The sequence below is a fragment of the Bacillus rossius genome, chromosome 3 (assembly GCF_032445375.1).
Source record: "Bacillus rossius redtenbacheri isolate Brsri chromosome 3, Brsri_v3, whole genome shotgun sequence".
NCBI lineage: Eukaryota > Metazoa > Arthropoda > Insecta > Phasmatodea > Bacillidae > Bacillus > Bacillus rossius.
Window position 1 is genome coordinate 74,280,758 of NC_086332.1, and position 17,106 is coordinate 74,297,863.

A 17,106-nucleotide genomic window follows, 5' to 3' on the forward strand; every position below is an offset into this window, starting at 1 on the left:
TCGAAACTGAAAGATGGTTTTTCAGTAGCAGCAAATGGGATTTTTTAATCTGAAACTGCTACTTTACTAAAAGATTTAGGAAGCAAAGTTCTACAGGCCTAAGTAAAGCAGACACTCCAGCGTACTACTGAATCTTTTTCCATGGATAAGCTACAAGAGCAAATGTCAAGAGATCCTTGCAGGAAGACATTTGAAGTGGTGGGAAAGCTGTTCAACCCTTCTAGTGTTGTCCTCAATGACGTGAACAGCAGTTTGGTCACATCATTTCAAACCCTTCCTGGCATGAAACTTACTGTCTTGACACCATCCGAAATTGCTTGTGGTTACACACAATTTAAGGAAATCGTTAAAGTAGAGGCAGAAAAGAAACAGTCTAATGTTGTAGAAGTGCTTCTTTCCATAAAGCATGACTTTCCTGCTTTTGTTTGTGCTGCGTTGAGAGCTGTTTGGCTGCCATGTTCGAACGTTGACAGCGAGAGGTGTTTTTCTTCCAATGGTACAGTTGTGACAGATAGGCGGCACAACTTACTGGAGGAAAACACAGAGATAATGACTGTTTTTTTCTTAACCAGTCTTAGTGACATATCTAAACTTTTTGCTGGCAAAAAAACAGTTTCTTCAACAAAAAAAATTTATTCAAGCTCATCATTCATTAAGATTCATATCAGTTTGATGTATAGGGCCTACATGCATGTTCTGTTGTGTCAGTTTGTTAAGGGTGTAAAATAATATTACACTGTTTAAGTGACTTATTAGTGGCAAAATGATGTGTACAGAATTCAAACACTGCTTAAATATGGATCTGTGCTGAAAGATAAGTGCTTTATTGTAAATAGTCGGCTTTTAGTGACGTGAGAGCATAATATTTTTTCACCGCTTTTTTTTTTATTAACACTTTTTAGTTTTTGTTTTACCACTTTTGAGTAATTTTATGTACCGAAAAGTTCATGTCCCTATCTATAAGGTACTTTTTGTAATATTTATGTACACTGCAAACATTTGAAATAAATTATTTTGAAGTCAATAATCACATTTGCTAAATATACATTGGTTAATTTGTTGTGCAAAGGCATGAAAAGTTAAGTCAACTTTTTTTTTTCATTGTAGTCACTTTGATAATGTAAATGTTTCTAAAAAAAATTTAAAGTCGAACTGTAGACTTCAAATTTAAAGGACTTACGTTATGGGTAGTGAAAAATTATTTTAGAGTACTGTGCCTACTTCTTGCACCAACATCTGTTTGTAATCTTAGTCATTTCCAATTCAGATGCATTAAAATTATTTACTCACGTACCATACAACATAGAAAAAATATTTCCTACTGTTTTACAGTCTTTAATGTTGGGCAATAAAATAATGTTTGATTTGGGAAAATTTTTTTAATTTTATAATATGAAATACAAGGTGCTTTAATAAAAAAAAACTTATAAATCTTTATTGTAGCAGAAAATAATGTATTGAGTATTGGCAGTAGTACGTTATATGCATGATTATGTGCATTATGATTACTTCGCGAAAGTATAAAGTTATTGGCACTAAGTTTCATTAAATTATCTATTTGTTAAAATAGTCCAGGATTAAAACAAAAACAAATTGTGTTTGAAAATGCAACTGCCATTTTTGACCTAATCTCATACTTGGGAGTCACTCTTAAAAGAAAGACAAGATCTGAAGATTTTATAGGTATACCTGTATGGCTTGTTTGCTGGTGTTATTTCTGAGATGTTCTGCTAGATGTGGTGTGGATACAGCTATGCGCGAGAGCTCTCTCGGGATGTGTGTTTGACATGGGCAGAGGGAGGGAGTCAGCCGATGGCTTGTTGCAGCGGCGAGAGCGGCGTGGCGGAGAAGAGCTGGCTCCGCACCCTGAGGCCCGGGTGGCTGTCCCTGGCCAGGAAGTCGCGGGGCGCCGCCAGGGCGGCAACGGGGCCGACGCTCACGCAGGAGAGTGTCCGCCAGGTGTACCAGCTCATCGAGTTCCTGTCTCTGGAGCAGAGTGAGCAGCTACGTCACTCTTCTCACTGTACCTCTCTTCCTGAAAACACTTTGTAGCGGAGGCCAGTCGTACGGTACACTGTGCCAGTAACAAGTCAAAAATATGTCGACCTGACTATATAAAAAAAAAAAATTTATTGGTTTTAATTCACAAAGATTCAGAACAGCATGGAAAATTGAAATCATGCTGGTTGGACTGGGGTTCAAACCTGAGTTACTCGGGAATGCAAGTTCACTGTCTTGCCATCAATCCCATCACTACTTAGGTTTAATAGCTGTCACAATATGTGATTGTCAGAATTTTCTTGTCTTGTTTTTTGGTGGCCACGTGTTCTTGAATCCTTGAAAAAGCAGGAATGACCCTTGCATTTTATCCGTCCTTGAAGAAGCCAGAAATGTACTTGTATTTTATTGTTTCACTAGCTGACCCGGCGAACTTCGTACCGCCTTAGCGTAACAATGATGCACTACTTTATTTTGTATAGCTGACCTATCTTAGGTATGAGTACCTATTCAATTTGAACTGGAATCTATAATATCCTCCATATAAAAATGAATCCATAATTCCCTGGTATCACTATAACTGGAAAAGACCTTACTAATTTAATTAAATAAAAAACAAAATATATATTGTCAAAATAGTGTTTATTCCATAGGATTCAATAATTCCACTAATGTTTTTACAAATTGCTATTGAACAACTTGGCATTTTTAAGTAAAAAATGAGCTCAATACCACGCACGCTCTATAAATCAACTACAGTAGAATCTCGTTATAGCGAGCACGGTAATAGCGAGAACACGGCTATAACGAGGTATTTTTGATAAATTTACGGCATGATCACTTGAAGCGCGCTTTTGTTATTTGTCTGCTTTATCTCCACCCCTCTCGCTCGCCACTAGACATCTTGCCGTTGACGCCTGTCACATTCTTCAGCCGTGCAGTCGCCACCTAAGTGCGTGGCTTAAAAATAGAATCCCATCCTTTCTTTCTTTTATCAAACTTCCGTTAGTTATCTGTGCCGTGTGTAGACAAAGTTTGAGATTGGAACAGAAACAACGTAAGAAAGTATTTTTTTACAAATAAGAAATATGTATGTTTTTGTTTTTATAATCACGTATTTTCACGTTTTTTTTGGTTGTTATCTTAAAAGAGATAATATTAAAAAGCCGCTCTAATGAGATTTAATTGTTTCTTGGTTAAGAAAAACTATTAATTATCAAATATTGTTAATTGTTTATATTCTATTTATTATTATTTACGCGGCGTCATACTGTACGCGTACGCAATAAGACTGGTTTCGTTGCTGCAACATAACATAGCATATTATGTGGTATCAGAAGTAACGAGTAACGTAACGATAGTAACGAGTACTAATTGTTATAGTAACGAATACATACAGGTACACATTTTTTTCGTTACTTTTACACCTCTAGTAGGCACTACCGTATTTATTTCCGAATCGCTAGGGCAGTTTTCTTGTAACTTTTGTTTCGGTCAGTTGTTTGGGTATCTGTCCGGGAAAGGGGTGATGATGGTTTGAGTTTAATCCCAAATTTATTTTCTAAAAAAGTTGACAGGTTTCTTTAAATGAAAAAAAGTATAGTTTTTCAGCGACTATTTCGTTTGAGGCGTACGTGCGTTGCCGCAACCGCACTCCTGCTTTTTTGTAAGGAATTAAATCGTCGCGCTACACTAGCACCACCTGTTAGCTACATCCCAAACCAACATGGTCACCAGCAGACAGCCCGCGTCGACGATAGATAGCAGGACAATGCTGCGTCGGCCGCAGGCTGAGATGCTATACTTACGTGGCTTGGTAGGGTATTCTGGTTATTTTGACGCAATCGGTGATCGCATCCGTACTTATGAGGTATCGTTTTAAAGAGAATTCACACATCTGCTCACAGAAATTAAGATTTCGTTAATATAACCTGTTATTTTCCAATTATACTGGTTTAAACACAATTTTAAACTATTTTAGGTTAATTTTTATTTTGTGGGGGCCAAAATTTGTCTAATTCGGTTATAGCGAGGATCAAACCCGGAACCGTGACACCTCGCTATAACGGGACTCTAGTGTAATAGTCTCTGTACCGCTCACTGCTTCTCTCTACTCTAATGCTTTTTGATAAACTATATTTTTAGTTTTATGTTCTGGCACGTAAATAAATAATGTTGATGGTTTTCCGACACGGGAACAGGCGACATATAATTGGCCATGTGAAAAACATGGATTTTCTATGTTGATGCCACATACACTTAGCGACTGCCCTTGCGATTTATTTATTGACATTGCAAATGCAAGCCGCACTGGAAACTGTAAACGCTTAAAGCTGAATGTCATAAGGTTACTTTAAAAATATTTATATTGTACAAAGTGTTGGGTTAGTTTGGAAATAATTTTATATATGGTGGTTCAGTATTCTTATATTTTCTAATTTTCCGTTAAATTTTTTCTTTCATAAGAACCTTCTCGTGACAATAACAAACACAACAAAAAAAGAATTAGTGAAATCGGTTCAGTCATTTACGCGTGATGGCGTGACCAAGGGAAATAGGAATTCATTATTCTTAAATTTTCTAATTTTCCGCACAATTTTCTTAATTTTTTCTTTCATAAGAACCTTCTCCTGACCATAGCAAACACAACAAAAAAAAAAATTAGTGAAATCGGTCCAATGCCGTGACCAAGGAAAACGGGTTTCATTTTTATATATATAGATATAAAGTTATTTTGATCCGTGGAGCAAATAAATATTATAGTCCATCTGCGTTTTGTGCAGAACCACGTTTTCATAATACATAATTATTGAGATTTCGATACGTATGCCGGTATGCGATGTTTCTGTCTTTGTTAATGAATTGATACATGTGTGTGCATATCGCTTTGTTCACAACTGGTTTAAAGTTAATCTTTTATTTTAAATTATTTAGTGGCTCTAATATTTTTATCTATTGCAGTAATATTAAATTATAGGTACCAATTTATCAGATTATATCTTTTTGTAAATTGCAACCAAACAGCACATACCGTGTTTTCTCGTATAATCGTCACACATTTTATTCTAAAATCAAGTTTGAAAAGTAAGGGTGCGACGATTATGCGTAAAAAAATTTTTTTGTTAGTTAAAGTTATTCATAAAAACAAAACCCGTTCATGGAAATTACGTTTATTAAAAAAAAGGTGGAGTATACAAGAGCACGCCAAACAATTTATATTAATAATTTCTTAAACAAAAACCTTTCTTCAACTTTAAATAGAAATACCAAAACTCTTAACGCGAACGCAAGCCACTTGAATCTGACTTGAACTAACATGTCGAAGTACACACTTGCCACGAAAGAATGCTGGCTATCAAATGTAGTTAACTCGGCACCTGACAGAGAGCGCGCGTTGCATCCAATCGGCGAGATATCAATATTCGACTACGTGTGCGCGCTCTATACGGGAAGCAACATAACCAAACATGAATGATGCGCTAGCTACATTTTTATAAGCGGTACGTCCCGGTAACGCAGACAATCAGTAGAGGCACGGGAAAATAGCGTTTATAATGGCTGTTCGTAGCATTTATATTTTGCCATATAGCATTTATATAGCTTTAATTTTAATAGACTAGAAAATTCTTACATGATTCTTCTCCCAGTTTATGCAGATGTTGCAAGATTTAATATTTTTTTTATATACCATTATGGGACGTACAAAATCTGTTACCGTGCATTCACTTGCAGAGCAATACAAGTCGCACCATTTCTATGTTAGTGACACTAACATAGAAATGGTGCGACTTGTATTGCTCTGCAAGTGAATGCACGGTAACAGATTTTGTACGTCCCATAATGGTATATAAAAAAAATATTAAATCTAACTGAATTGCACGCGAACGCGATGCAGAAAAACGACTTTAATAACCTTAATTTTATTGTGAATAGCAGCGCAATATTTAGTTTCACAGATTACCGTTTGTTTTTCGGGTTAGGAACTAGGTAGGTACGTTCAACAAATGAGCGACAAAAGCATAGAGCTACATTGCTGCCTCTATTTTTCCCGTTAAAGTGCTAACGAATTTGACTGAAGTAGATATTCGTAAATTTTTTTTGTAGTTGCCAAATAATAGCTGCGTGTGTTGTAAACTTAAATTAATGCATTTTTATATTTTAGTTGTTGTCATTTAACAGTAAATAATTTGATTGCTTGTGTTAATATCACACACGCACGCACACGTTGACAAACATGGCTGATTCAATGTTTTCACTTTCTTTCCCGTGAAAATAGTCATGCACGTAAATAAATGTCTCTCTTTCATCGTTTTCATTTGTTTGGGTCGTACATTACGTTTGCCGTTAACAAAGTTTCCGCGCGAGCCTATGCGTATTTAAATTGTGTTTCGTGTTATTTACAAGATTCATAGATCGTGTTGATTGTTTACATGGCTCGCCATCGTCACCGTTTATTAGGTAATCTTCAAACACGGTAAGAAGATGAGTAAAATGAATGTTCTTTATTGTATGAGGTTAGGCCGTTAATAATAAGAAATGGTTTATTTAAAAAATATTAGGTAAACCTAAAATTTACTGGAAATTTTAATACAGTAGAATCTCGTTATAGCGAGCACGGTAATAGCGAGAACACGGCTATAACAAGGTATTTTTGAGGAATTTACGGCGTGAGAGCTTCAAGCGCGCTTTTGTTATTTGTCTGCTTTATTTCCACCCCTCTCGCTCGCCACTAGACATCTTGCCGTTGACGCCTGTCACATTCTTCAGCCGTGCAGTCGCCACCTACGTGCGTGGCTTTAAAAATAGAATCCCGTCCTTTCTTTATTTTATCAAACTTCCGTTAGTTATCTGTACCGTGTGTAGACAAAGTTTGATATTGGAACAGAAACAACGTAAGAAAGTATTTTTTACAAATTAGAAATATGTATGTTTTTGTTTTTATAATCGCGTATATTTTCACTTTTTTTTTTTGTTATCTTAAAAGAGATAATATTAAAAAGCCGCTCTAATGAGATTTAATTGTTTCTTGGTTAACAAAAACTATTAATTGTTTATATTCTATTTATTATTATTTACGCGACGTCATACTGTATGCGTACGCAATACAACTGGATTCGTTGCTGCAACATAACAGCAAATTATGCAGTATCAGAAGTAACGAGTAACGTAACGATAGTAACGAGTACTAATTGTTATAGTAACGAATACATACAGGTACGCATTTTTTTCGTTACTTTTACACCTCTAGTAAGCACTACCGTATTTATTTCCGAATCGCTAGGACAGTTTTCTTGTAACTTTTGTTTCGGTCAGTTGTTGGGGTATTTGTCCGGGAAAGGGGTGGTGATGGTTTGAGTTTAATCCCAAATTTATTTTCTAAAAAAGTGGACAGGTTTCTTTAAATGAAAAAGTATAGTTTTCCAGCGACTATTTCGTTTGAGGCGTACGTGCGTTGCCGCAGCAGCACTCCTGCTATTTTGTAAGGAATTAAATCGTCGCGCTACACTAGCACCACCTGTTAGCAACATCCCGAACCAACATGGCCGCCAGCAGACTGCCCGCGTCGGCAATAGATAGCAGGACAATGCTGCGTCGGCCGCGGGCTGAGATGCTATACTTACGTGGCGTGGTAGGGTATTCTGGTTATTTTGACGCAATCGGTGATCGCATCCGTACTTATGGGGTATCGTTTTAAAGAGAATTCACACATCTGCTCACAGAAATTAAGATTTCGTTATTATAACCTGTTATTTTCCAATTATACAGGTTTAAACACAATTTTTATGCTATTTTCGGTTAATTTTTATTTTTTGGGGGCCAAAATTTGTCCAATTCGGTTATAGCGAGGACACGGTTATAGCGAGGATCAAACCCGGAACCGTGACACCTCGCTATAACGGGACTCTAGTGTATTACTTGAAATTTTAATAATTACTTCTAAAAACGGGATTGTAGCGTTTATTCGCTGGTAAACCATTTTGTCGCTTTTATTCGCGCCTATATTGTTTTTACGATTTTCCAGTGCCTTTAACAATCAGATAAAGGAAATACAGTAAAAGTCCGTTATAACTAGAGACCTGAAATTTTCGCGATCGCGATAACGTGAAAAATAACGCGAATTTCATTGATTTTCGCGAAATAATACGATTTCGTCTAGTTTTCTGTATACACGCGAAATTTTAAGAAATGTACGGTAACAAACTTGGTTTCATCTTGAGTTCGCCGGCATCGCCATTGTCAGAACTAAAACTAACCAACCTTAGCGGTAGCCTGCCACTTTTTACGTTTCGAAAATCACATACTTTACATGCATGTATGGAAGAACGAAATATATTGCTGCTAAGATGTGACCACAACACAAAATAAACATAATGTACGCAACCACAACTCCACGTCATACATGAGCGATACTGTTGATGTAATGGCTGGAAGGAGGCGGCAAGTTGTGAGCAAGCGGAACCAGCTTGGCCAACCCTTCAGCAAGAAATGTCCGTACGAAAATGTCATTTGGACCGTATTTCCCGATCCAGGTCCGTACATGAATTTTTTTTTACGATTATATTAATAAAACTATTGCACAATAATGACTTCGTGATTTAATTTTGCCATGAAATAGAATAACGAAATAAACGAAATAAAATCTTGTTCTCACACAACGCAGTTATGGAATAAACGATTTGTGACGCCACAAAAGATTGCATGCTGGGAAGAATCAGCTTTTATTTCACAAACAACCGGCACTGGCAGTCATGCGCACGTCTGCCGTAAGGATCAATGCTATGTGTTTGTAACGCGATTCCAGCTGAAGTATAAGATAAACACCGTACAACCATACATTGCCACTATTTCGTTTAATGTATCGTATTTTATTGCTGCATGGGAACATAAAAATAAAATAACTTGAGTTTGTGTAACAATATGCCGAAAAATGCTGCAAGTGCGCGGCAACGTGCCGACGATTTCAAAGGCGACGGGCTATATGCACCCGATACGGCGACGTTAATGTGCAAATTTTGTAATTGTAAAGTCGCATTTGAGAGAAAAGACACCGTGATAAAGCACACTAAGAGCGAAAAACACATAACTAAAAGAAAAAAATATGATGATGGGTGTGCTGATAAAAAAATTCAGAGCTCTGTTGCAGAGTGCTTTGGTAGTGCTAAACGTAAAAAAGCAGACGTCGAACATTTGGCACTGAGGACAACAGAGGCCTTCGCTAAAGCTAACATACCTCTTCAAAAATTGGATGATCCTAACATAAGGGCATGGTTAAATGAATTTGTGGCAGGTTCTGGAGACATGCCTTGTGTCAAAACACTGAGGGAAAAGTATGTTCCTAAACTTGCTGAATACCACTTTGAAAACGTGATGGAAATTGTTAAAGATAAACAAATTTTTATCTATTCGGATGAGACTACAGATAGTCAGGGAAGATGTGTTTTTGTGGTACTCTTTCTAGTGCTCCAAGAACCAGTAGGCGAACCTCAGGTAGTAGTAGCTTCAGTTAATTTTCTTGCAAAAGCGGATGCGACCACATGTGCACAAGTTATTTCAGAATGTGTAAATAAGTATGCAATTTCATACAAGAACATCAGAGGTTTGGTTACAGACTCAGCTCGCTACATGACAAAGTGTGTCAACAGCTTGCAAGTTCTGTATGGAGATCACGTACTCCATATTCAGTGCTGGGCCCTCAAAGTTGCCCTAGTAGGAAATGTGTTGTCATGTGAACTTGTTGAGGTAAACGATGTTGTAGTGAAGGTAAAGTCTGCCTTTTTAAACACTTGCAAGAGGAAACACCAATATTTGCAATATTTGCGAGAAGAAACTGTGAAACCAGATAAATTGTTTCCAATGCCAGTCAATACTCGTTGGAATTCATGGTTTCGTGCAGTGTTCTACCTGGCTGAATATTTTTTGGAAATCATTAACTTTTTCAGAAATAGTGACTTTCAGGAAACTAACAATGCAGGAATTAAGTATCTGATCATGCTTTCAGACAAAGAAGTATCCGTAATTTTAGCACAGTGTATTTTTGTACAGCAGCATGCTTCTGAAATAATGGATCTGCTAACGAAACTTGAAGGGTCTAAGTACCCTACATCACATACTCTGTATGGGGATCTGGAAAATATACAAAAAGGTTTGGACTGTGCAGCAAAGGGTATATTTTCCAATACGTTCGAAAACAGTAGTGTCCTCAAAAATTTGAACACCACTGACATTGCACATGTGAAGCACAACTGCCAAAAAGCCACAACACTGTGCATGAACAAACTGCAGACACTCATGAACAGTGATCCTTGTGCACATGTTTACAGGTCATTGAACCAGCTTTTCAACCCTAAGAACATTCTGCTTAACAAAACTGAAAACATAGTTACACAACTAAAATCCATTGCTGACCTGAAGATGATAGACAGTGTTGACCTTTTTAAAGGGTACCAGTCTCTAAAAGATGCAGCAGAGTCACTGTGCAGAGCTGGTGAAGTTGTTGATGTAGTGAAAATTCTCACTGCACTGACAACTGACTGTCAACAGTTTGCTTCAGCTGTGCTTAAATCAATATGGATGCCTACAAATAATGTTGAGAGTGAGAGGTTGTTGAGTCACTACAATATTGTTGTTTCAGATAGACGGCAGAACTTAAAAGAAGAGAATATTGAAGTGTTTACAATGCTCTCCTTTGATGATTGATAATTTTTTTTTTTTTTTTTTTTTTTTTTTTTTTTTTTTTTAAAGAATTTTATGCAACAGTTATGTTAAGCTAATGTGTATGTAAAATTTTTACAAGGAAATTTTTAACACATAGTGTTCAATAGTGAAATGAAATGTTTTTGTGGTTCTATGATGAACAGTTCTTTAATTTCTTATGTTATGTACTGAACAAGCAACCAAGTGACTAAAAAATTTCTGTATGGAAGTTTCACAGTCAGTGGTGAGCAATTTTTATGTACAACTGGAAATTTAATGTTTTCATTGTTATTTATTTTTGGTTTAAGCAAATGTAAAGAGTGTGTTTAAATTAGGATAATTATAAGCTATGCCAAAGAAAATTAATTACGTAACAAATATTAAGCCTAAACAGTTAGAACTATTTAATTTAATTATACAGATAAAAAATAACACCACTTTTTTACACCGCTTTTTGGCAAAAATAATACCGCTTTTGGCCAAAAATAACACCGCCAATTTCAGGTCTCTAGTTATAACGTAAATTTATAACGGCGCCAAAAGTTTATGTTATAGCGAATTTTCGTTATAGCCCAAATTTAAAAAAAAAAAATCTTATTTTTGAGCATTTTTAAAATATATAAATTTCTCGCTTGTTTTTACTATGGAAATTCACAAAAAAAGTAAAGGAAATATACATAAAAACTTACTAAGCTACATCAGCACTTGCCGACTGCGAAATATGAGACCGCGTGGCCGTGATAAGGCTGTCACGCACATCGTGGCTAAGCGCACAGCTGTTTGTTTACATGGAGACGGGCAGGTGGGGTCACGCAAGGTCATGCCGGCCGCTTCCTGTCGCTTTGACCGCAGCTGGTTTGCTGGAGACATGTGCGCTAAGCTGATGATATCGGGTGCATATTTGCAGAGTTTTGAATACTTACTAACAATATGTAAACTCAAAGATGTAGTGAAATTTTTTTTAAAATTTGTCACATTATTACTTACGTTGACACCTATGAAAAATGTCAAACACAAAAAAAAATTTTAAAAATCTCTAATTATGTTGGACAACCATACTAATTATATAAAATAATTTTTCCGACAATTGGTCAGTAACACAAAAATAATCACTCGTACAGACCCTTGGAAAATAACACAAAATTAAAAATCACTTTTAAAAAAAGAATCAATTTTCGTTTGCCTTGATTTCACTGGACTTTCGGACAAAATAAATGACTGGACCTCTTGGAAGTTCGTCAAATCTTTCGTCGAAGCATTTGTATGCTCCCCAGGGAGGTACTCTTTCACCTCTTCTCTTTAATATATTTATTAATGACATTACACAAGTACTTTGCTACTCTGATGGCATTCTTTTTGCTGATGACCTAAAAATTTATAAAATTATTTATTCCTTAGAGGATTGTTAATTATTACAAGAAGTTATTATTAAAGTTAATAATTGGTGTCTAAGAAACTTGGTCAAACTCAACAAAGATAAAACCAAGGTTATATCGTTCACTAGGAAATACCATCCGGTTAAATATTCATACAAATTAGCGAATTCTATCATCTCTCAAGCCCACTACACAAAGGATCTCGGTATCATTCTTGATTCAAAACTATATTTCCATAAACATTTAGATTACATATATTCCTATGCACGAAGAACTCTAGCGCTTATAAAATTTATTACTTCTTATGCAACAAACTCAGACTCACTTATCTCTCTTTACATGGCACTTATAAGATCAAAATTAGAATATGGTTCTGTTATCTGGAATGGTATCAACTTAACAGATACTGAAAAAATCGAAAGTATTCAAAATAAAGTTATAAATTTAATTATTACAAGGAACCTCCCACGCCCCAATTGGACACCTCTGGTAGACCGTAGGGCCTATCTATCTTGATGCTCTTTTTGTTCATAATTGTTACATAGTTAAATTCAGATGCCCTTATTTTCTTGACAATACTGCCTTAAGAATTCCTCAATTCAATTCCCGCTTACGCTCTACTCTGTGTACTCTTATCACTAATAATGATATTATTTATAGACTTATAACAAATGACAATAATATATATTTGAATTCCAACAGTGTTTAATTATATATATTCTGATTTATGTCTGTCATAGCTATATTATTTTTCCTTCAATCTCTCTTAACATTTAATAATATGATTTTACCTATATGTTTTATGTGTTATGTGTAATGGTTCGTTAACCTTTGTTAGTGTTTTGTCTGTTTTGTTATTATCACTGCTAGTGTGTGGTACTCTTGCTCTCGTTTGCTGGCCATCCGTAGATGTTTTCCTACTATGATACCGACGGAGGTGGGAGTCCATACACTGGTAGTGATAACTGTGTTACTGTATTACATGTAGTGCCCATCACTAAAGTCTACGACTGTTGGTGGGCATGTGACAAATTAAAAAAAATAAATAAATAAATAAATAAAAAACGACTGATTGTGTCAAGTACCTCCATCATTGATGTTTTCGACGGAACAGATACGTCACTTGGTTCGTCGTCATTATTGTCATCATCTTCAGACACCGCTTCGTTTTGATTAGAAGAGACGAGCTCGACAAATTCTGTGTAAACAACAATGCGCGTAGTGCCGTACACTGAAACTACACCGTACGCATACCTGCCAACTTTTACGGATTGTCGGTAGTTTTTACGGATTTTAATACTATTTTACGGTTTTACGGACGTCTTTAATATCTTACGGATTTATTTTTGCGTGGTGGTTTATTACCGTTCACTGTACCGGCCATGTATACCTGCCAACTTTTACTGTACCGGCCATGTTACCGACGCACCGACGGAAGGCGGAATGAAAACAAAACAAGAGATAGTTATTTGTATATGGTTTGGACTGGTCTACGTTTGTTTTCCACTGAACGCAACGAAAAAGTGCTTCCTTAAATGGAGGAACGGACCACAATTGTGACGTCAGCCCTACCTCCTTGGTCTGTTCCTTGTTCCTTATATCATGTCCAAAATGGCTGACTATTGTTTGTAGTTCCAATGTAGTACTGCGCAACAGTTTTTTTTTCGTTTGTATTTACGTGATGGGAACCTTTAGTAAGCTAGCCAACAAGAAATATATTCAGACTTACCGTGCTGCGTATAACAACAAATTCTCGTGTATTCTGAAATGGCAAAAAGGATAAACTTTTGTGTTTTGCACAGTGTGCCGGTGTGATTTTAGTATTGCTCATGGAGGTAGGTCCAACATAACTATACACGTTAAGTGTCCTAAGCATAGGAAAAACGTGCTTTCTGAGGAAGAAAATAAGAAGATTGATAGCTTTTTCACCAGTACTGCAGACACGGGGTTGGAAGTGACGAAAGCAGGCACTGATGATGTTAAGTGGGCTGAATTATCAAGAGTTCGTGGAGTAGATGGCTTCCTGAAGTATAACAGACTGTTAAAAATAATGCTATCAATTCTGTCAATCCCCCACAGTAATTCAGAATGTGAGCGCATTTTCAGTATGGTCAAAAAAAAAACAGATCCCAATTTAGGTCCTCCATGTCAGCTGAAACTTTGCAGTCTATTTCTGTGTTGAAATCAAGGAATTGTGTTGGTTATGCACAAAGGTTTACCTCAGATTTATTAAGTAAAGCAAAGAAGGCAACTGCTGCACATTCTAAGTCTTAAAATTTGCATCAAGGATGATAATCAGGAGATAACTGAAATATGTAACAAACATGTGATACAGCAAGGTATATCTTTAAGTAATCTTTTTTAGTGAATGATATTGCTTTTGTTTTGTACTTGATCATTTTGCTTTTCATATGCATGCTGTGTAAATTGGCACATTCTGGATAGGTTTAGTTTCCCAGTACATTAACAAAATTGACTGTATGAGGTTTTCATTCTAGGCCATCGATATGCCCTTCATGTCATTAGTAAATTAGCAGAAACCAAATGGAATAGAAAATTAGAAAATAATTGCACATAAAGCATGTAAAAAATTGCCGCATTTGATTTACGATAAATTTTACCAATTTAAAAGTTTTCTTGATGACCAAACTAAAAAGTTGGCAGGTATGCGTACGCAATGCTTACGATGCAAGTGTCAGACAGTGTGGGGCCAGTGTCAGTTGGCGGTCACGTGATTCTAGCGGAGTGGAGTGGAAGGAATCAGTTGCCAGTTGTGCGCTGCCTGGATACGGCGCTCCAGAGATAGTGCTTCGCAGGTCGTTTACACGATATGGTATTGCGTTAGTGGGAATACCTTTCAGTCACATCTCAAAGAGAGTCAAGTGTGTTCGTGTACGTTGTCTTGGAGGGAGGAGTGGCCCTCCCGTACCTGTAGACGTTTCAGAGGGGTGGGAGTTAGTGAGGGAGGAGCTGCGCGGAACGGAAATGTCCAAAGTCAATTACTATGTTACCGGTTTATACCAGACATATTAAGTATGATATACGTAGTCAAACTGACGGTGCATTACAAAACTCTTGTATCTTCGAAGGTCTTGTAGTATCCCGTACTCGTAATAATGAAGTTCCACTGTATATACTCCAAACAAGTTAAATATTTTATATTCATAAAAGTTACATAGCTATTTTGGAAGTAATTTATGTCACTGTCTTGAAAAAAATTTAAATACAGTCAAACCTCAATTCTACGTACACTCACGGTTCTCCAAAATTTGTCCGTACGACCGAGTTGTAGGTACGAACCAGTGAGGTCAAATTACGTCCATTTGTGGTTCCTCCCCCCCCCCCCCCCCCCATCCTCATTTTTCCCACTGCTGCCACGGGAAATGAATTGTCGTTGCCGTGTCTATACACGGCACGTACATGTGCGTGCCTTTGGCAAACAAGTAAATTTTTTACATGTACGTATGTTTATTATGCTGGAATTAACGCATAACATATTTGCTCAAATAAAAAAATTACAGTGGGTTCTTTATAAATGTAGATAAGATTAGCTAGTAGGTCTAAAAACATCATGAAAAACATAACGTTTATAGGCTGCAATGAGCATTTTAAATCGCAAAATATATATATTTTATAGAAAAGTTTATTTTATTTTGTATTTTTCCATAAGCGTAATAGCTTTTCTCTTGCTTCCGCTCATGTTGAACGAAATGCATGTCCAAAAAGTAGCGAAGGTCTTCCAAAAACCGAAGCAAAATAAATCCAAGTAATGAAATAAAAAATCTAAATCCAGATGAAATTCGTTGCCAAGTCAAGAAAAAGCAATCCAAAGTAATCCAACCAAAATCCAAATCGTAGTCAGTTAAGAGTAGCAATAAGTCCGAGTAATTATAGCACGAGACGATCCAAAAGCACGAGGGAAAAACGTAAACTCACGAATGTATGAACGTAACGGAAATATTACGTGGCTTGTAAGTTCTGATACTGTATTTATTTCATAACTTAGCCGAAATACTGGTACGTATGAGATAAAATCTTCACAAAATAAAATGAGCGGTGTCTTATAACTGTTTTATACGTATTTTATAATTTAAGAAGTATTACACAGTTGATGCATATTTTTTAACTAACCATTTATTTCTGGGGATTGTAAATAATTAATCATTGGTATCAAGACATCAAGATGAACGTAAACTTTAACATGTCAAGGCAGCGATAAAACTGGTGCGTATACCAATAAACTGGTATTAGAACTGGACAAAACTGGTACACGGGAGGTGAAGCTTATTTTTTTTCCCGCTAAGCTCGTGTCTATTGGCTGGCTGCTGATGGAACGTCACGAGTCTGGGCGGAGCGTAGAGTGAGTTATACTGCGCATGCGCAGCTCAGGGAACAAAGAGAGCCAGCCGGCTACGCCGCGCCATAACAACAGCTGACTGAATACAATGACCTTTCTCCGCGTACGGCGCGCTATTGACGGTAAATTCCATCAATTTGTGGCTTTTTATTTTTTACTGTGTATGTAGCCCATATTTGTTATAAACGCTGCAGGTTACGACTGTATTTTAATAAACTTTAACGTATTTCTTACACTTTTCATATTTTTTAACTTTTTTTTTTTTTAATTTTTTGGCTTATTTTTCACGGTTTCTGAAATCTGTACATACGACCGAGGTGTACGTACAAACCGGGGACCGTACGAACGAGGTTTGACTGTACCCTGTTTTAGTGCATAATCGTCGCACTAATATTTTAGGGCGTCAAAATTAAAATAAAAAAAACCTCTCGGGTAAACTTCACAAAATGTTTATGGTCCTGCTGTTAGAGTCCTAGCACTTTGTGTAGGTATTTTTTCCGTATAAAATAGAGCTGGGCTGATCACCTATTTTGCCGATCTTCTGAGCCAATTAGAGCCTTTCAAGTACCTCTGATTACACGTTGCTTTTGACGGATCACTATAAACGGTGAAATATTCCCAGACAAAACTACTTTTCATTGACATGGCTATTTATAAATCACCACACACACGCACACACAA

The 17,106-nt window shown here is 36.5% G+C and overlaps 1 protein-coding gene across 4 annotated transcripts in view; it reads left to right on the forward strand.

Annotated features, from left to right (window-relative positions):
* Positions 1-17,106, forward strand: part of LOC134530898 (rho GTPase-activating protein 19) — a 110,872-nt gene that overhangs the window by 13,783 nt on the left and 79,983 nt on the right. For all 4 annotated transcript variants that reach the window (XM_063366190.1, XM_063366192.1, XM_063366189.1 and 1 more), the window contains exon 3: positions 1,827-1,996. In XM_063366190.1, coding sequence (XP_063222260.1) covers positions 1,827-1,996 — 170 coding nt within the window. The remainder of the gene's footprint in view (positions 1-1,826; positions 1,997-17,106) is intronic.